The 22,382-nt window shown below is 35.9% G+C and overlaps 1 protein-coding gene across 1 annotated transcript in view; it reads left to right on the forward strand.

The window, feature by feature from the left end:
• The first annotated feature begins 410 nt into the window (after window positions 1-410).
• Window positions 411-22,382, forward strand: part of LOC113099578 (mitogen-activated protein kinase kinase kinase 3-like) — a 42,350-nt gene continuing 20,378 nt past the window's right edge. Inside the window, exons 1-8 of the mRNA XM_026264436.1 lie at window positions 411-557; window positions 1,524-1,568; window positions 11,147-11,262; window positions 14,930-14,967; window positions 18,655-18,754; window positions 19,414-19,530; window positions 19,775-19,889; window positions 21,916-22,049. Coding sequence (XP_026120221.1) covers window positions 539-557; window positions 1,524-1,568; window positions 11,147-11,262; window positions 14,930-14,967; window positions 18,655-18,754; window positions 19,414-19,530; window positions 19,775-19,889; window positions 21,916-22,049 — 684 coding nt within the window. The 5' untranslated portion in view covers window positions 411-538. The remainder of the gene's footprint in view (window positions 558-1,523; window positions 1,569-11,146; window positions 11,263-14,929; window positions 14,968-18,654; window positions 18,755-19,413; window positions 19,531-19,774; window positions 19,890-21,915; window positions 22,050-22,382) is intronic.

A 22,382-nucleotide genomic window follows, 5' to 3' on the forward strand; every position in this document is an offset into this window, starting at 1 on the left:
TTGTAATTAAAAAATAATAATTGCTATAATAATTTAAGATAATAAAAATAAGAATAGAAGTAATATAACTATATTATTTAAAACGATACTACTTTAAAGATTTATTTATGCATTTTTTCTTTATAATTATATGTTTTACCATAATTTTTAAGTCATTTTATTACACAAATGATAAAAACATGCTCATAATAGAAGAGAACTGTATTCTTAATGTATTTTTATATAGCACACAAAAAAAAACAAGCATCATCATTGTCATTGAACCTGACAGTCATTTTCTGTAAATTTTGCAATTGGGTGGAGACACACTGAACCATGAATGTTATGTAAATCCTCTTCGATGTTGCAGCATTGGCAGAGGCTTGTAAGGGGTTTTTGGGTCTCTGTTATTACCATTTTCGTCTGTTTGTTAGTATTTCAAGTTAATTATGTCTCTAATTTACTAATTCACTCTGTTTATGTTGTGTTTGCAGAGTGGAGATTTTCTCTGATGAAAGGAGTCGAGCGCTCAGCTCGAGTTCACTAGGGTCACTTCCGGATGATGACAGTAAACATGGGTAAGCTGTCCTCTCTCTCTCTCTCTCTCCTGGTCTCACACACAGGCCTCTTCCCCTTCATAAGCATACACACTTCCTGTAAACAGTTCCTCAGAGCACAGCGAAAATAAAAAAAGAGACACAGCTATAGAAACATGTTTAAACATATTCCTAACTTGGCCCGTCTTGGGATCATTTGTTTTTAAAGCTCTGTTGTGTTAAAACGCCTCAGCAGTTCTCACAGACGTTAAACATCAAAAGAATATTTCTACATAAATTGCCTGTTTCTCCGTTTTAAAAAAATTTGTGCACTGCACCAGGGGACATGGTAAAAACTCAACATCTGTTTTAACCATAGTAGTGAAATGATTGAAAAATTCCCCCGTGTGTTCATTTCATTGTAACATTATGGTAAAGAAAGCGAAGTAAAATGATTTAGACCTTTAAAAATGTCGATTTTTAACAGATTGTCTGATATATTGTGATGCAATGGGTAGATTAAACAGCACTGCACTGTCAAAGTTACTCATGGTAGAAACTGACAGGTTAATACTGACCTCGCAGCGCTGAAACTTACATCATCAAAGGTGATTGTGTCGCTTAGTTCCACATTATTGACTTTGCAACATGCCAGAGCGCTTTTAATGTACACCACATTATGAGAGCAAAGAGAAGCGCCACTAAATCCTGAGGAAATGTTGCATTGTTATTGTTGTTGTATGATAACACTGGCTATGGTGTCATTTATTACTGAGGATTACATCCAGATGACGTTTATTAGTGAATGTGGGTTTGTTTTCAATGGCACAGTTCACAACAACGGATTGCATGCTTGTCATTGAAAAATAATAGATCACATTTGTAATTGAACAAGACATCTTTGTGATAAAAAGTCATTACAAACTGTTTGCCAAATTGTGTCTGTGTGATTAATTGAAATGTACTCCTGTCATTTGAATATTCTTGACTCTGTGGCTGTTTCGACAGATGGCGGTCTCCAAAATGGACCCGGACAGCACAAGAACTCGCAAGGTTTGTCATTTTTTTACACTTGTTTTATATGCATTTATGTGTTTACTACAGAAAACTGAGGATCCCAAAGAAGTGTCGGCATCAATGTGTAGTGTGCGGTGGCGACCTTGTCTACAAAGGTCATGGTAATGAGATGGTGGCACAGTTACCACAGCAAAAAGCAAATGGAAAACACACCCCTGAAACTGTTACATCATCTGCATTATTCTCTCGTTAAACATGAACATGAAGTTTCAATAGGGCACAACTGTACAAGGCGAGTCTTACGAAGCCTGTCAAAAACACGTGTGGTCATATATCACCTCCAAATGAAAAAAAAAGATAGATATATTTGCATAAAGAGCATGAAGCCTGCTTTAGGATGTTTTGCATTGTGGCATCATTATCATGCCAGCTAAGCACTTTCACCATCAATTCATGTACTGTAATCTCATTATCATTACCATAATGCAGAAAAAAGAGTGATATATTACTTAAATGTATTTAAATATGACTAGTATTTGTTATGCTGTCGTTTAACATGCACATTTAAATGTAAAACAAAAAGAAGTTGTATTCAGATTAGGTGATTTTTCATTACAGTAATGAGAATTATAATTGAAAGATAACGAGAATTACAGACAAAACATAAACTGAATCATCTTGACATATTTGGGTTAGGATGGGGCAGGTTTTGGATAGTTTTGGATAATTACATGACATCTGTCATCTTTCATTCATTCCTCAAGTTGTTCCAAACCTGTATAATTTTTTTTGTTTGTTTGTTTGGACCAAAGGTGATATTGTGTTCCTGTAGCTCAATTGGTAGAGCACTGCGTTATCAAGCACAAGGTTGTGGGTTCGATTCCCCGGGAACACATGATAAGTAAAAATTGATAGCCTTAATGCACTATAAGTGGCTTTGGATAAAAGTGTCTGCTTAATGCATACATTTTAATTTATTTGAAAATTAGTTTGAAGCAAATTGAGAGTGAGTAAATGATTTTAAAAAAATCATTTTTTGGGTGAACTGTCCCTTTAAATTTTATTAAATTACTGTAAAATTGCAATTGTTTCTTTATGCAAATAGTTTCTTTGGTTTGATTGTTTGCTTATCTTGTGGATTTCAGGGTTAAATATGATCCAAAGTTAAGAGATTACACCTGGTTATCTGAGTTTCTGCTTAAGTGCATTTGTACAAAACAGGCAGGGACACGTGGGGTGTTTTGGAAGTAGAGACAGTGGAGCGCGTGTTGCTCTAATCTTGTTGAATGCTTTAGTGGTGATGTGTGCTGCAGCACTGGGGAAATCCCCTCGGTTTCTTCATTGCCTTCAGCTCTGATCACATCACATTCGAAGAAACCTTTTCCACATGTGCTCTTGATTCATGATGTCAAAGCCAGAAGAAGTAACGTTACATTTAAAGCCTGTCAGTATTAATACAAACAGAAGATTGCGAGTTTATATTTACAGTTGCATGTGTAGTTCTTCATGGTGGTGTTCGTGGGAAGTTTTGGTAGAGAGACCTTGGCTCGTTTTAGTGTCTGTGGTTTGTGTACAAAGTATATGTGTTTGTGGATGAGTGATGTCATTGGTTTGCACTTCTGGGCTGTGTTTTATGGTTGTTTTAAATGTTTAGATAGATGTGTTTTTCTCCCACAGCTGGCCTCACATCGCTTTTCTCCTGCTCACTTCCTTTAAACTATGTTTGTACTTTTGTTCCTTTTCATCTTCTTGACATGATCATCTGTCATCATGTCAAGTCAGTGTTCTCTGTGAAATATAATGGAAACATTGTCACTCAGCCAGTCTCAAGGATTTCCAGCAGACTGCCATGGTGTTATCGCAGTGACTCATCTTATCTTCACATCAGTATGAAGTAAAAGAGGGACGACGATCCTCTTACAATTGCGTCATTCCAGCCAGAGCACCTCTTTCCACTGTTTACAGATGAAACAAAAGCTCAAACCACAAACACATAAGCGCTAGCAGAGTTTTTTGTGCTTCAGATATATTCTGTTCTATTTTATTTGAATAGATTCTATTTGGTTTAATCAAGAATCTGTTTGATTCAGTTAAACTCTGTCCTAGTAAATTCTATTCAAGATTCTATTCAGTTCAGTAAAGATTCTCTTTGATGAATTCACATTATTTTCAGTTACATTCTATTCAAGATGATTTGATTTGATATGATTCTATTCATTCTTCTCTGTTCTGTGTTATTTGATTAGATTCTATGCAATTTAATTAAGATTCTATTTATTTTGGTTATGCTCTAATCAGGTTATATTTTATTATTTTCTATTTCTACTAGATTAATTAAATTAAGATTGTACTGTATTTGCGGTATTTCCACAAATGGAAAAGTGGTTATGATTAGCTGTATTTGTCCATTCAGTGTTATTAACCACAAAAGTATTGTATAAAATCTCACAACTTGAGATATATGCACATATATGAACACTGTAAAATTTGAAACATGATAATCAAGGATTATGTTTTTCAGTAAAGAATGAAATTGGGTTAACAATTGTAGCTATAAAAAGTAGTGTTTACTTTTTAATTATATTTTTATTAAATATTTATTTATTTGTGAAAAATACTTTGTCATCTAAAGTATGTTTATTTTACACATTTATTTTTTTAATCCATTGTAAAATTATTTAAAATTTCTTACATATTAATAAAATATATATATATATATATATATATATATATATATATATATATCTTTATATTTTTATCGGATATCGGTCACCCTACTTTCCAAGATATTGGCATCGACAATATCGGTCGACCACTACTCATAAATATGCTAATGAAAATGTTAACTCAGGGTTTACAAAAGTACAGTATGAAATACCCAGGATTAATAATCAACCCAGCGTAATGCATGATGAGTGTGACATGTAATCCAGATTTTGTTATCTTAGGTTAAGAATCACCAAAATTTCATTTGATTTTAATTTATTTGGGGACATTCTATTATATTCTATGCAATCCTTTTGTACAACATGACACACTCAGTACTGCATTAGTGAAGTTTCTCATGTCTTCTGCACAGGGCAGATGGCAGACTCACCAGATCTGAAGCTTGCAGCAGATGGAGGTGTTCTGCATTCTTGTTATATTTGTTCCATTAAATTATACGATAAAACCCTAGCTCAGATTAATAAATTAATAAATAACATAATGCCCCATATTATTATCTACCTCAACACCGCTATGCTCATGCTTTCTGTTTTAAGTTACTAGCATCATACTCTAAAAATAGCCTGCATGCATAATAGTGACCACACTCTTAGGCTACGCTGACACGACAACGATGTTTTCAAAAGCAGAAATTTGTTTCCCTTGCATTTTTTAAAAGTTTCACGTATACACGACAACGTTTTCAAAACGATTTGCGATTACACACATCTGCAAAAATGGCCAAAAACACTGTATTACATATGCCAGGCCAGTAGTTGGCATTTCACCTTGTTGGTAAACAGAACCTGTAGGGAAGTGATGATTAAATGTTTTACTGTATATTATGCGTCTCCACTGTTGGTTGTAATATTGGTGAAGTAAATCCACACTTTGCTGAAGAAGCGTTAACAAACTCTTGAGCATTAGCAGCAGTACCATGTACTCCTCCATTGTTGTGAATGTTTGTTCGCGCTTGCCTTTAAAATTGACACATACTGCGCATCTCTAAAAACCTAACACGCACTACACACATGCATGACGTCACCATTTTCAAAGATTCCCGTTTTGGATGTTTACACGGAAACGATAACGGTGGCGTTTTCAAAAACGTGCACTTTTTAAACCTTTTTCAAAAATATGCGTTTCAGTCCCCAAAACGATGTTGTCATGTAAACGCATAAAAAAGTTTCCAGTTTTTGGCCTAAAACGTTATCGTGTAAACAGCCCCTTGTTTTTTTTCTTATGTACCTGCAGGTGTTGTTGAGCAAAGCCAGAGCGGCTAGCTTATCACTCTTCCGTGTACAGAATAAAGTGAGCATGCAGTTGTGTATTGCACCACTGAGGGTTTGACATTTACGCATGATTTGGTGTTTCTAACCACTGCAGATATCGACTGAAGACACTTCTGTAGGTGCTCAGTGGGCAGAAAAGTTGAAGGAAGCACTCTCTCATGACTAACAGGGGTCGGTAAAGGAGCTACAGTGTCCTTTGGGTTAAATTGTGGGATTAGTATGGGGCAAATTCACTAAGAATGAAACACATCTCCTGAATGTGTCATGGGTGTGTTCCTTTAGTAATTAGGCAAATAATAAAAATATCAACTCATCACTTTTACATCTAAGTTCTTTGATGCATTTGTTATAAATTCACTTAATACATTGATTTATATTTCTATATTTTATTTAGTATTGTTAATAAATAAATAAAATATAATATTATTATTTTTTTCTATAGTTTATATTTGTATAACCTTTGGTGAGGTTATAGAATAGCATTCAAAACAGCATTTGTGTTAACTAATGTTAACAAATAGAACCTTATTGAAAAGTGTTTGTGGGTAAAACATTGTAATGTTGCATGCAAAAGTGGGACAACTGTTTAGTGAATTCCCCCGTCAGTGTTTCAAGATCAATAGCTTCTGGAAAGTGTTTCTGAGGTTGTTTTGCAGAAGCTGAAGCACTTTAGTGTGGCAATATTAAAATAGAAATGGGGTCAGATGGAGAATGAAAGTGTGTGTGTTGTGAACCCTTTCTGAACCCTGTCTAATGGTGGATGCCACTGTGGAAGAACAGCTGCGGAGTGAGACTTGCACTGGTGTCAGAATCAAAGATCGGCCCCAGACTCCATCTGCCTCAGCCTCGCCCAGCACTCCTTTGCCCCACAATGCCCCTCTGCCTCCCCTGGGATGCAATAAAACCCCTCAAATACACCACTGTCGTTTGCCCTTACTGTTTGAAATCCTTGCTTGGGTCCAGCGCCAGCCAGTTATAATGTTGTTAGCTTGTTTAAAGGGGGGGTGAAATGCTCGTTTTCACTCAATATCCTGTTAATCTTGAGTACCTATAGAGTAGTACTGCATCCTTCATAACTCCAAAAAAGTCTTTATTTTTATTATATTTATAAGAGAAAGATAGTCTGTACCGATTTTTCCCGGAAAAACACGAGCGCCTAGAGGCGTGATGTGTGGGCGGAGCTAAAGAATCACGAGCGCCAGTAGGCTTTTGAGTTGAGAGCATGTGGAAGCTGTGACACAGATCCAGAGGCTGAAATTTAACAAGAGCAGCATCAGCAAAGGCGATATGCTATGTGGTATGTACTGAAACTGTATATATTTGCTTAGCGGTTTTGGAAAATGACTAAGTTCCACTTTATGTCGTCTTTTTTTTTTTTTTTTTTAAGCTGTACATGTGGAAAGTGCAGTTTGATGACAACATCGCATGTTGTTTACTTGATGTGCTTACGCGCTGATAGCTAAGTAAACAACACAGAGATATTTGAAGCAGTTTTACTCACCGCATGCGGTTCCAACACACGATCGTGACCCTTTTCCGTTGGGACTGCATTATCCTTAAGAAATAAACGACGTGCAATCCGAAATGCAGGGAACAAACAAAAACACTTGCACAACTCTGTTGATGCTCTGTAAAAATAAACTCCATCCACTGGTCCCTTAATGCTGTTTCTCTTTTGGTAATCTGTGCAGGGTTGTCTTGCCCTGGCAACCAAAAACACACTTCTTTTGTGACTTTTCGCGACGCTCTCACTCTGATCAGGTTGTGCTCAGCCTCTCATTGCTCTGCTATACGGGAGCGCGTGCTCTTCCGGCAGAAGGGCGCGCACTTAGGAACCATATAAGGAAATTCCGCTCCATCTAACGTCACACAGAGCCATACTCGAAAAATACTTTCCGAAACTTGTGACAAACCGGAAGGAGTACTTTTGGAACAGAAATACTCCTTCAAACGTACAACTTAATTTTAGAAACTTTGTCCATGTTTAGCAAGGAAATCCAACTCTTTAACGGTGTAAAAAACTCAGTATGCATGAAATTGCATTTCACCCCCCCTTTAATGGAATAGATTGGCCAGAAATAAACATTTTCAGAATGTTCAGAGTGCTGTTCTTTCTGTAAAAATAAATGGCTCCAAAAAAATGATTAAAATAAATATATATATATATATATATATATATATATATATATATATTATAAAATATCATAGAAGTGGTCCAAAGAACTCATGTGCTGTTTTTCTCTGTTTCTCACTCAAAGCGTTCATATTATTTAATAAGACTAAGTCTTAAATAATTTTGTTATTTTTGAGGTGTTTTTTTCCTCCCGTTTTTGTAGCTTGATTTCCTCATTCTCAAAAGCAGGCTGAAAATTATGCAAATTATCTTCTTTTGTGTTCATTGACATGAAAGCAAAATGCACCTTGTTAAAATTAATCCTTTAACAAAGTCTTTATAAAAATAATTAATCCTTCAAACAACATTATTTTTCCGCTGACATCTTGTAGTCTTTGCGGGATATTGGATGATGTTAACCAATAGTTAAATAGCTGGTGTATAGTCATTGGTTTAAATGGATAGTTCACCCAGAAACTAAACTTGTCACCTGTAAGAGCTTCTTTCTTCTGCTGAATATAGAACAAGACATTTTGAAGAAGAGGAAAAAAATTGTATGAGAGTCAGGGAAGACTAAAATCTGTTCAGTTATTTGCATTTCGCAAAATATCATCTTTTGTGTTCTGTAGAAGAAAGAAGTTCATACTACTTTGGAACAACTTGTGGGTGAGTAAATAATGACACAGTTTCCTTTTTTGGATGCAAAACAAACTCACGCTCAGTCTGAAAATATATGAAGTCTATTTTTTCTCATCGCATATCCTGTTTAATAATGACATTATGGAAGTAAAATGAGCTCCAAATACAACCTTTTAAGGGATAGTTCACCTACAGTTTTTGGTCCCCATTGGTCCCCATTGACTTCCATGTTAAAAAAACAATATGCAAGTCAGTGACGACCATCAACAGAAGGTGACCTATCCCTTTAAGTTGAGACTAGCTATTTTTTAATGATTTGTTCATCATAGTGGTTGTACAAGCAGATCTGAATGTTTTGTAAATGCACCATCAGTCCTGGCACTCTTACTTACCTTTTTAATAAAGATCATTTACTATGATTAAGAATGACATGATTTCTGTTGAGTTAAGGCCTGTTCATGCCAAGGACGATAACTGCAAATATATAGTTTTAAGAATCATTTTAAATAAAAAAAGAGAATAAAATAGCAGATTCATCCTGCTCTAAAGAGTTTGAGTTTCAGAGGGACAGATATATATGCATTGGTGCGGGCAATAATATAGTTATTGTTATAGTTCGTGGTATGAATGGGCCTGTGTAGGTAAATACTCATTTAAAGAAACGGCACATTTAGCATTTACTTGTTACATATTGTAGGATAAATGCAAACAGACTTACCAAATATAAAAGGCTTCGTTTCTAAGATCTGCGGATAAATAGAGCAAATAAATTGGCACTCAGGCACCTGAGATTAACAAGAGCTCTTTTCTGTTTCCCTCTATCTCCTCCCCATGATAGCAGAGGTGAATGACCTTCCACTCAGACGGTAATTACAAGACACGCTTAATTGGCCCCATTAGGGCTCCTTGATATGCTAATGTCTGACACGCTCATTTGCATGATTGCTCCCCGTTTCCCTTTCGATGATGGCTGAGTTAGTGGACTATGTTGTTTTTCAGGCTGCCTCTGGTGTTCATATTCTTGTGTTTTTCTTGCCGCAGTCGTTCCTCATGCGATCCCGTTATGAATTCAAGACGCACATGAGCTGCTTCTATACGCTCTTTGCAGAAACCTTCCCGTGTCCTTCTGATAAGGCATTAAGGCTTTTATCCGGCGTACTGTAATAAAAAAGTTTCCCGTTAATTGTTAGGGTAAAAAAGAAAGCCTTGTTAGCGTTGCAAAGGGCATGTTAAAACAAAACCTCTTTGTTTTCCAAATTTCTTGGTTGATTCAGTGCTTTTTTTTTAGTCGAGTGGCTCTTTGAAGCTCAGACTTGCTGTAATCTTGTTTAGTGTATGTTGCATTATTAAAATTCTCGCACACTAACACTGCGCTTGTCATGCTGAGAGTTTAATGCATTGGAGCAGAACAAGACCACCAATGGGATCAAACCTTCAGTGCTAATGTAAAAGATCTCTTGTGTCTGGCCACGTGTCCGTCCCTGTGTCCTCGCTCTCTCTCCGTGGCCTGTTGGTTTACGTCATTGGCCACACTACAGAAAGAGGAGCATTTCTGCACTATTATGGAGTCTGTGTCTGCAGAGATGGAAAACCCCTGATAGAATCTCAACAGGAAGCAGTGGGTCGGTTTGTGTGCTGCAAGGTAAATGGTACTGCGTGAACATCGAGTGCTGTTCTGTTGCTTTAAATGACATCTTGGTATTCAAATGACATGACAGATATGAATGAGAATATGATCCAGACAGGACCTTTCTATTATAGGCGTTCAAAACTCAAGAACTGCTTGAGATGAGTGTGTGAAAGACACCTTATTTGCACTTGGCTCTAAAATAGATGTTGATTTCAACTTCCCTAGAACTCGTGAACATGGTGTGAAGTAGATTTTCTGAAATTGTGAGTGAATCTCATCAAGCAACGGTCTATTTAAATCATACTTTAGTGCTGTTTTTTTAAGGCAAGCATCAATATTTTTGTAAATATATCAATATTCGACTTGCAGTACATTTAAAGGGATAGTTCACCCAAAAATTCTGTCATTAAATATTAACTCCCATGTTGTTCCAAAACTGTGAGAACTTTTGATGAAATCAAAATGCACGAGTGTCATGGTACTCTCATGAACACACATCAAAGATATTTAAGTTTTTATTGCACACAAAAATGTGTTCTTGTAACTTTATGAAATTAGGGTTGAACCACTAATGTACCATGGACTATTTTAAAGGGGTCATGTGATGCGATTTCAATTTTTCCTTTCTCTTTGGAGTGTTAAAATCTCTGGGTGTATAAAGCAGATCTGTAAAGATGAAAAGACTAAAGTCTCAAATCCAAAGAGATATTCTTTATCAAAGTTAAGACTCATCCACGCCCTCCTAAACAGCTAAATCAAACACGCCTCAAAGCATGTCAACATATTCTGTTACACCAAATATACAAAATAATGATCTTTAAAATAGCATCACATGACCTCTTTAATGATGTCCTTCCTACCTTTCTGAGCCTTGATTGTGTCAGTTGCATTGCTGTCTATAGGGTAAGAAAGCTCTCAGATTTAATCAGAAAGATCTCAACTTTTGTTCTGAAGATGAACAAAGGTCTTAAGGGTTTGGATTGATGTGAGGGTGAGTAATTAATGACAGAATTTACATTTTTGGGTCAAATATCCCTGTAAGGATGAACCTAAGTCTAGACACCACAATATCATTTAACTTGAGGGTGGACTGTGTTGACATGGACCAGTGAACAAACAACTAGAACACTGTTGAATAAGCTAAAAATACGTCAAAGACACTTTAGCAACTGCATGGCAATGGATAAAAAACACCCAGAAACCCCTAGCATAAACTTGTTTTTGTTTCTTCCAGATGATGAAGAAGCGCTCACCTCCATAATGAATGACCTGGCAGCTTTACGCTTCTGTTACCAGTTCAAGAGTAACAACAGCAACAAGCCCAAGAGCAGAACCCCGTCCTACAGACAGGTAATTACCCACAGTGCACCACTCAGCAGCAGCTAGGCATGTGCAGGTATTCAGAAGGTTGTCTGAATGAGTCATTGACTAATCAGTCAGGACAAAAATGCAGTTTCTAAAACTGGAATTAATGTTCACTTAACTTTCTTAGAAATACAGATCAAGACACTCAACAAAAAAAAAAAGTTGTGATCAAAGATATCAATTCATTGATCTGTTTATAATTATTGTATATGCACATATTTATATAGTTATTTTTAATTTATTATGTTTATTGTTTTGTTATTATTTTATGATAATAAGCTACAAAGCTAAATATTGTGTAATAAATGTTGCGTAATTGTGATGATTGCAACTTTGTAACTTAAACATTCAACAATAATATGATTTACTCTGTATGTAGAATGCTTTATAAAAGTAATTTTAATGCATTATTTATGCATTGTAATGCACCTTATATTATAATAATTATTATTAATAATAATATAAAATATTACATACTTCTAAGTATTATTAATGTATTTTATTGCCCAGTTGCTTGATATATTGATGTTTTCTTATTTACTTATTTATAATAATGAACTGCAAAGCAGAAATTCAGGGGGAAAAATAAAAAATGTAAAACCTTATAAAACCACTTGTTCACTGGACTTTTGAGGTATTTTCAACCTGACCTGATATAATTCCAGCCATTGCATTGTAAGAAACAGTTTTAAACAGGATACAGCTCAGAGAGGCACTACTGTTAACATTTAACATCCGCTCCTTATGTACTCTACAGCATAAAACACCAGTATGATTGTAGTTTTCTTTCATTGCCTGAATTCTCACAATGCTGTCACTCCACACCGGACACCAGTCAGACCTCAAGATAAATAGCTGGCATACACTCTGTGCGCACACACACACACACACACACACACACAGTCTTTGTTTCCGTCTAACCTGCTCTTGCTTTCTCACACTTTCACCTCTCATTTTTTAGTTCATACACAAAATGCCAGAAGCAACTTTCCCAACTGAACCAAACGTCATTATAGTAACACAACAACCTTCCAAAAAACCCAGCAACTCACTTGGAGTCTTGACAGGTCAAAACACATGCATAATGAAGACGCACGTGAAGCGCATACACTTGCAGATTACTTCTTATTTCAGCCTCTTGCTGCATTCATAATGGAGATGACGTCACAATGTCAACGGTATCGGTGTAAACAGTATTCAGACTGTTCATTATCTTCAGCGGTGGAAGGCACTGTGTCGTCTCAGGGGAGACGGTGCAGTTACTGCTTCAACCAAACAGTGAAATTCAGAGCGGTGCTGATTTCAGAACAGTAGGGGAGACCGGGGGCAGTTTTTTTTCCAGTGACAAACAAGTTAGAGTAGAATCTGAGCTACAAATCATTATCCGGCACTTGGGTGGTACATTTTCCATCATGCTGTATTTGTATCTGTCAGTAAAATATTGTAATGCTCGCTACTTTAATGTGACATTGATATGACAAAAAACTTTACAAGAGCTCTGTCATTTTTACCAAGCATTTTTCATTTTAATTCTTCTCTGGCAATGTGAAAAAGAAGAATGAATGTACAGTAGCCAGAGAATTATTCCCAATGGACTCCACAGAAAATGTAATCTGTTTGTGTTGGGATGCTTAAAAATCATCTCTAGCAGCCCTTTGCCAACTTACCGTTTCGAATGTTCTTATCTAGTCCTAAAGGAAATGCAGTAGACCAGGTATTATGGAAAGCATTTAGAAAAATATGGACGTTTTTTTGTTTTGTTTTTAATGCGACTGCTGACCTAGAATTTTGACATTTACATTTTCAGTAAATGTCCCTCTTTGCTCTTATCTCTGTCTTTGATTCATTTTTTAACAAACAAATAATTTTGAGTATGAAATATGTTTTTGATTAAGGTTTTCCTTACTGTAATTCATCAACAGATTTTCAAATAATTATAATTTAGGTGGCACTTAAACTTTTGCTTTAAAAACATTATTCCTGACTGCTAAAATATATATTGCCATAATTAAAAAAATAAACAAACTAATCAGTTATAAGCAATAAACCGATAATATCCTTCATCTGTGCTCGTTTTGGACATATGGTGTATAAATGTCATCATTGATTTACATGCTGCATACTTGGGATAATTGTAACACTGTAACTTATACATTAAACAATAATATTATTCATTTTAAGTCTTTACTTAAAGCCTTTATGTATAATGCATTGTAAAAGGAGTTTTAATGCATTAATTATGCCTCGTAACGCACCATTGTACAATCTCATGAATAATTGTAACCACAATTAATACATTATTGCACTTATGAATTCATTGTAACACTATGCATTTTAAAAAAGGTTACAATTATTTATAGCATGTCATGATATAATGTATTGCAATGCACATAATGAATTATTATAATGCATTATACATACAGGCTGTAAGTAAAGTATTTCCCAGGTCTATAAGTCTTTCAGTATCTCTGCCTCAGGTATGAACTTATTTGATAATTGCAAGGTTTACAAAAATATAAGATTTCACCATGACGACCCACTTGATAGGAGAAGCCTCATCCTGTTATTATGTAAATGCCACACATGCTTTCAGATCTGGAGAAGTGCTGTTGTAGGACTGGATAAGCTCAGACAGAAAGAAAGAAGAAAGCAATGCGAGTGTACTTCAGATACATAAAAGAGTACCTCAGGACATAGAAATGTACTGTTTGTAATATGTATTTAGTGTTTGTTTATGAATGCAAAGTAAGTGCAGATTCAGACATGCATTTGATGTTAGTGGACCATGACATTTAATGTATGGCTGGTTTGTGGTATTTGCTAAATGATATAACAAGTGAGAACAAACATATGTGACCCTGAACCACAAAACCAGTCATAAGGTCAATTTATTTGAAATTGAGATTTACACATCATCTGAAAGCTGAATAAATAAGCTTTCCATTGATGTATGATTTGGATAGCACAATATTTGGCCAGAATACAACTATTTGAAAATCTGGAATCTGAGTGTGCAAACTAAATTAAATGAAGTTCTTGGCAATGCATATTACTAATCAAAAATTAAGTTTTGATATATTATGGTAGGAAATTTACAAAATATCTTCATGGAACAAGATCTTTACTTAAATATACCTTGTGACTGCCTTTGTGGTCCAAGATCAGGATCAAGCCTGTGGTCCAGGCTTTTAAAAGCTTTGAAGCCTAATTATATATATATATATATATATATATATATATATATATATATATATATATATATATATATATATAAAACTATATATGTTAAAACTTTTATTTTGGATGTGATTAATCATGATTAATCATTTGATGGCACTGAATATTTTAAATTAATTTGTTCTTTATGTTATTGTTTAGTGGTTTAATTCAAACAATTTAAGTACTAAAGAAGAAAAAAACTTAAGTCGCATAGTCACAAAATGTCTACAATTCTTACCAGAAGTAGTTGCAGTTAATTGCTGTTTTCTCCATTGTGTATACATCTAATATACTACACATTAGTCCTGTGATGTTCCTGAATGCTATTATTGTGTTTGTTTACAGTACTGGTTTTACTTCTAGTTATCAGAAGTCATTGGTGTATTTGATCCGCCGAATGAATTCATTTCATTTAGTTGTTTTCTTCTCTCAGGATTTACGGGTGAAGCTGGAGCATGAGCGAGAGAAACGGTGAGTTGGAACATTCTCATTATTTTTGCAGCTCTCTGTCCTGTCCCTGATCTCATTGCTCTCGTCTTATCCTGGCTCTCGTCACTCCATTTCTAAGATCTCTTGGCACGGGGGGAGAACGGAAAATATGCAAAGCTTCCCAAAAGAACTGGAATGTTCCTTTAAAAGTGTTTTGACATTTAGACGTGGCGTTTCACACACACTTTGGTACAGTTTGGCAGATGGAGACAGAGGAAAGAGGAGGCTAAGCCAAGTGTTTGAGCTCAATGGCACACCCAATATTAATTTTCAATGTCCTGTAGGTCATCCATACTCCCACACACAGAACATGTCATTTTTCCCATCTCAAAGACTGCCAAATGCCAACACATGAGTCTTTGCAAAGTATATCCATATGTGTTTTAGCAAACTTGTACTCATTAAAAGCCGGTGTTTTCCCTCATATCAAGCCAGGGTTTCTGCATGGGAATAATATATGACATTGATGAAGCTTTCTTTACAGGAAGAAAGTGAATTCAGGTTATTGTTAGTTAGTACCACGAAGCCTCGATGCGCCACACTTTGCTCTTAAGGATTCCCAGAGGTCAGCCGTCTGTGTGAAATGCCTCGGTGGGTTATGTCACAGGAAGCTGGCGCAGCATTCGAGGTGACAGGCAGCTGGGTGTGATGCTTTCACAGCTCTACTTAGCTGCTGTGGCACAAAATCTTTATGTTTAACTCTCTTCTGTTCTGCTTCGGCTTTAAGCAGAGATGTATTACGAAGAGGTGATGGACCACTAATGAATAAATCAATGGAAGTAATTGGGTGGCTATAGGAAACGACATCCCACCTTCAATCAGAATAGCCATTCTCCTTCATGTCACGTCCTTTTGCTCTAGAAAAAGAATTACCCAAGGACTCCCAGATATATATATATTAAATACAAAGGCATACATATTTGCATATTTTCATGTCTACAGACATGAATACTCATAATAACAGATTACAAAATAAAATGTTTGCCTTTTGTTTGTCCAGTTATGGTTAGAACATTATAAAAACATATTCTATTCAATACAAATGTATTTGTATTGCATTTTTCACAATAAATATAATTCCAGACTCGCTTAAATGCTTGCAAATACATTGTGGTTGCTCTTTTATACAAAACTATTTTTCATTTGTTATTGCTTAAATGTTTATTTTTTTAATTTCTCAAGTTTTCCGTAAACCCCCAGCATGCCCCCCCGACTTACCGTAAATGGACTTTGTTTTTTAAGGAAGCTTAATATCTTGGCATTTCCCTAACGGGCCAGGACTCTGGATATATCCCTTCTCTCCTGCATAGTTTTTCTTCACTAAGAGCAAATGAGTATTAAAATCTGTCTGCCTATCATAAACAATGATATCAGTGAATCTTAATAAACCGGCCTGGCCAGATGGTGGGACTTCCATCGACTCTCATGAATATGCATAACAGTTGTTTTTTTTCTACTGTGCAAATAGCATTGAGCACTGGTTTATATACATCCAGCTTAAAAAAAGTGTTTAATTAGAAAGTCTGCTACTGTTCAAAAGTTGTTTTTAGTAATACTTTTTTAAGGAGGATGAATTCAATAGGCCGAAAGTCAAATAAATTATTTTCTTTTTTCATTTCCTCAAAAATATTAAGCAACTCAATTGTTTTCAACATTGATGATATTAAGAAATGTTTCTTGAGCAGTAAATCAGCATATTAGAATGATATCTGAAGGATTGTGTTACTTTGAAGACTGGAGTTATGGCTAGAGAAAATTCAGCTTTGCATCACAGGAATAAATTACTTTTTTAAATATATTAAGATTAAAAACAGCTACTTTGAGGTCCAGTGCTATCGACAATACACAAATACAATGTTATTGTTTTTGCAAAACGCCAAACTTTTTAACAGTAGTGTATGAACAGTAAAGTCTTTTCAATCTATTTCCACAGCATCATTGTTGTTTTTGCTAGTGCCATTAAAGTTGTTTTCATTGCGTTATATCAGAAAGTCGTAAAATGAAACTGGCATTAAACTTGTATGCGTATAACTCCATATCTCACAGCACACATTATAAATCAACACGCTTGCGCCCGCAGTAATAAAATACTCATCAGAACAGGCATTAGTTAACAGACCAGTCTAGTTGGACACAATAAAAACCGTCTTCCTCTGGCAGCGACTGCAACGCTGAGACAGGAAGGAGGAAAGCACCGCATGCCATGCCAAGCGTGGAGAGATGTGGCCAAACCGAGGCGCTTATCTGTGCACACTGAGGAAAGAAAATCATCTTGTACTCCACATCCTCCATTTCTCCAGTCTTCCGCTATGATTTTCTTCCACTATCTCACTGATCGGCAAGTGTAAACACAGCCATCGCTCAAAACCCAACAAGCAGCTTCATCAGAAGATCTGACAGCTAAACAACATACAGCTGATCTCAGATCAGCATAAACATGTCCCGAGTTGTCCTTATTTCCCATAAACGTCTTTAGATGAGAACCAATCAGCTGTCATTAAGTTGGAAATACAAAAAACAATAATTACTAAAGTCAAAATTTGTTTGTTAAAGGTAACAGTTCCTCTAAAGTGACATGAAGTGTTGTGTATTTTTTTGTTTTTTATATGCATTTTATTCACCATGCAAGGATGCAATAAATTTGTCAAAATGAAAGTATGGCAGTAAAGTAAAAAATAAATACAATAAAAAGGACATGGGCTACATGTCAATGAACAGTTGCATTTTTATAAACTAAAATTAACAAAGATGAATAAATCCTGTAACACATGTAAAGCTCATTGTTTGTTAGTGTTAGTTAACGCATTAGGGACCTTATAGTGAAGTGTGACCAAAATTCATATGTTTACTTTTTATTGATCAAAAGTCACAGTACCGGTCAAACAAATATTTTTATATTAAAGGAATACTCTTCTTTCTGTTCTTGTGAACTTTCATACAAAAGAGTCGCATGATAATGCTTCTTCAAGAGTAATAGATATGAATTGTTTTGTGCGACGTGTGGCCAAATTTGGAGGAGGAGGGGAAAACCTGCTTTCCTGCTACTTCCAGCACTGCTCCACTTTTTTTTTCCTCTTTCCTCTCAGGAAGAGCCCCATCTGCCTTTGTGTGTGTTGTGATGTGGCCCCGGTGTTGAAACAGTGGTCCGCTCCGCTTGATTAGGCCAAACACACACTCATGCACTTTAAGACTCATCATGCTTGCCTTACATTATAATCAAGCACGCACACAAATCATTTTACACTCTCAGTTCCTTTTTCTCTCGCCCCACATGTTGACGCACACTCCAAACATAGTCACGCTCGTTAAATAAGCAGAGACACTGTTTATGGTCTGTCGCATGCATGAATGCACCATAAATGGCCATACTCACATCAACGGTGAAAACTTTCTGTATGCTGATTAATTATTCTGCAATGTCAGATCGCTTTCCACCCACATTCAACTGACCTGTCCTTCATCACCTCTGTTGCTATGGCAGCGACCCCAAATCTCAGGATGTGCCCCATTATTGGAAGGGTGCCATCATTCACATTGACATTACCATGTTTATATATTGCTTACGTATGGACAGTGTTACTAACAGAAAGGAATGTTTATTATACTTTAAATTTGTAGGTGCCTTAAAGTTGTTTTGGTTTGACCAGACTTTTTCTTCTCTTGCTTCAGAATCATTCCATTCCAAAGGCCGCTGAAGTTCAAGGATCTGCTTCAGAAGGTGACCGAGGCCTTCGGTCAGCAAATGGACCTATACTACACAGATAAAGAGGTGGTTTATTGATGCTAGTAGCTTGTTATATTTTTTTCGTAGTGCTAGGTCAATATATATGAGCCAGAACAATTAATAAGCCCATATTCGGTCATTTTGGTATTACCTGCATTAGGCAATAATTGTGCCTGTTAAGGTTAGTTTGTTTCACTTCCCAAATTCACTGATTTCTCAAAAATACTAAGCAACACAAGAGTTTTGAACATTTACGATGAGAAATATTTCTTGAGTACCAACTCGGCATATTAGAATTTCTAAAATTGTAAAAATTGAAATAGAAAACAAATGTTTCATGTTGTAATAATACTTCACGATGTTACGATTTTACTATATTTTTATCAAATAAATGCAGACTTGGTGAGCTGAAGAGACTTTGAAACATTAATGAATCCTACCGACCCCAAACCTTTGAATGGTAATGTAATGAAAATGATTAAATTATAATAGAATTCAATATGGGTACAGGTTTCATATCCCACTTTATATCAATTTTATACTTGCCCCCTGACGTTTATCTCAGTATATCAGCTTTTAACACTACATATCAATTACTCCACAGTTACTTGCATGTAGCATTTATACTTTGCAGTAAGGATCTGTGCATTTCATTTGTCTCGTTTTTAAACTCTGCATTTTATTAATGACATGTCTGGTCTTAGATGTTGGTGGCTCTGAAGTGTCAGGAGGATTTGGACCGAGCAGTTCAGGGATTGAGCTCCAGCTCTGCAATGAACAACCTACTGAGAGTGATTCTGAAAACACCTCCCAACAACCAAGTGAGTCTACGCCAAAACAAAGCATAGCTAAACCCCAACCAAAGCCAAAACCAAAACCAAAACAACACCTAAACCCAAATGGAAACCCTAACCTGAACATGAACTAGTTCTCAGACCACAAGTTTACAACTACACATCCTTTACTCTTAAGACCTTAGTATTATTCAGGTAAAATATAGAATGCAATTTATATATATTTTTTTAATTTTAGCAGAATTCGTTATATGTATCCACCTCTCCACAGTTCCTTCAAGTGATCGGCCAAGACAAGCAGAGCGAGATGAGGTCATCCAGGTCCCTGGGAGATCTCAAAGCCTCGGTTCTCAAAGGCTCTGAACGAGTGCGCAAACACTCTACAGGTGCGTCACGCTGGCTCATACACACACCCCTAAACCACACTCACAACACTCAGAACGGCAGAACATAATGGCTTTATCATATGCTTTGTTTGCTCTCTCTCCATCAGGCTTGGAGAATAGCATCAAAGAGCTCAGAGTGACGTCAGGGTTGTTAGAGAAAGCCTGGAAAAATCATTTAGGATGTTTGGAATGGCAGAAGAGTGGATTAAAATCACCAGTGTGATACCACTTCCCTGTGCGGTTGCATTTACATAATATTTGGCTAGTTGGAATCAGTTCGCTTGAAATGCATGTACCAAATAAACGGTTTACCTGAATGCACATTCTGGAATTTCCATTCAGGTGCTTGTTTACATGTCAGTCATGTAAAATCCTTTACTCAGAGACGTTTTGTGCCTCCTTATGGCTTTGGGTACTGTTTTTGTAATCTAGACCGATACGGATACAGTTTTTATAATTCGATGTAATAATGGTGTATAAGTCTGCATTTAAATGCAGTCTATGAAATGCATGTTTATGCAAATTAATGCATGAAACTGATGACAGAAGTCATATTTGACTGATGTAGCTTTTAGGACAGCGTAAGGACAATCAAGGTGATCTTGCGTTTGATTCAGGAGCTGCGTTTTTTAAAGTCATTTCATTGTCAGTCTCAGATTGTAAAGCGTGTGCGTCAAAGACTAGTGGAACAAGTAAGTTTGTAGTGTTTGAAAGGGCATCTCTCAAAGCTTTTTGCTCTGTCAGCAGAGGAAGAGTGTGAATTCAACCACATTTGTCATTTCTCTGTTGACTTACAAACACACATTAATGACACAAAACATGTTTGTTTGTAATCAGTTTCATATGCAAGTGTTTTAAATCTGGGAGCATGGCATTTTTTTGTCTTCGTAAGGTAATATTAATTAGATGTAGGTCTGATCAGGTCATTAAAAGTATTCAGCAGGCAATAAACAGTGAGAAGTGAGGTTCATGACATGAATATTATTTAGAGCATGTATAGAGCGCAGCATTTTTCAGAGATAAAAGAGCTCAGTGACGCACTCTCTTTCTCACCCTCTCACCTTTTTTTTTCATTGTTTGGCACCATTGCTGTGTTTTCACACCTGAGAACGAGACGAAAGAGAGGAGATAGCTTGCTTCCGTTTCAAATGGAATGATGGAGGTTGTAGGTTTCTGCTGGCTGAATGTCAAGGATGTGTTTTTAATGATTTCAGTGTGTCGGAGCAGTCAGCATTTGTCATCATAATGGGGTGAAGGAGAAATACTTGTGCACTGCCTACATAGCATGCTTTGCAGATGGTTTATATGATGTTATGCAGTTGGTTAATAAAAATAGCATTTACAAAGGCAATGTCATGAAAAGCTAGATGCTTTTTTTAAATGCAAACATTTCATGGTTATGACATCACATTCTTTAGAACATAAACATAACCTCCCACATTCACTGTCTCGAACATAATTTACTTTTATAGTAGTATTAAAGGTACAATTACAAAAACATATTTTAACATATTTTATTTTATATTTTAAGATAAAAATCTAAAACATTTCTTTTAAATTATAAAAGTATTAAACAATATCCTGTTTTTACTATATATATATATATATATATATATATATATATATATATATATATATATATATATATATATATATATATCCCATGAAAACAAGTAATTGTTAACTATGATGGTACTTTATTGCACCAACTTTGCATAGATGATAGCACAAAATACAATTTCACCAAAATAAATATATAAGAAAACAAACAAATAAATAAACCTTATGAGTGAGCATGACCCCTGACTCTAGTCAAACAGTTCACACTTCAACCACCCCAATGATCAAACCATAACTACCCCCTAGATCCAGTCATTATGCACTTCAGTCTGCTCGACTTCTTTTTGTTTCTACCATCCTGCACTCTGTTATTAGTTGCTGTGGAAGTATTACTATTCCAGACTTTATTTTTTTTTACTTAAGACTGTGTGATGTGTCATGCTAACCTCACTCTGTCTGTCTGCAGGATCTCTGAACACAGGCCGAACCTCACCTCCTCCGGGCAGCGTACCAGAAGAACAACAGCAGATCGCTCGGCAGGGGTCCTACACCAGCATCCACAGTGAAGGAGAGTTCATCCCAGAAATGCTCGACTCCAATGTAAGCCTTGGTTTTGAGCTGGAGATTACTGCTTTGATTAAAGTGACTTCTCACAATGTGCTTTCACACATACCACATCTTTTTAAATAACACTTTAAGCAATTATTCACACTTATACACTGCTTTTAACCCTGGATTATGAGTGTTAGTAGCAATATTATTAGCTTAAAGGGTTAGGGTCATCTTCATAACAAAAATGTAAATATTTTTGATGAAATCCGAGAGCTTTCTGACCCTCCATAGACAGCAATGCAACTGAAATGTTCTTAGACCCAGAAATGAATTAAGGACATGTAAGTTCATGTGAAATCAGTGGTTTAACCGTAATTTTAC

Source organism: Carassius auratus, unplaced genomic scaffold (genome assembly GCF_003368295.1).
Source record: "Carassius auratus strain Wakin unplaced genomic scaffold, ASM336829v1 scaf_tig00216977, whole genome shotgun sequence".
NCBI classification, from domain to species: domain Eukaryota; kingdom Metazoa; phylum Chordata; class Actinopteri; order Cypriniformes; family Cyprinidae; genus Carassius; species Carassius auratus.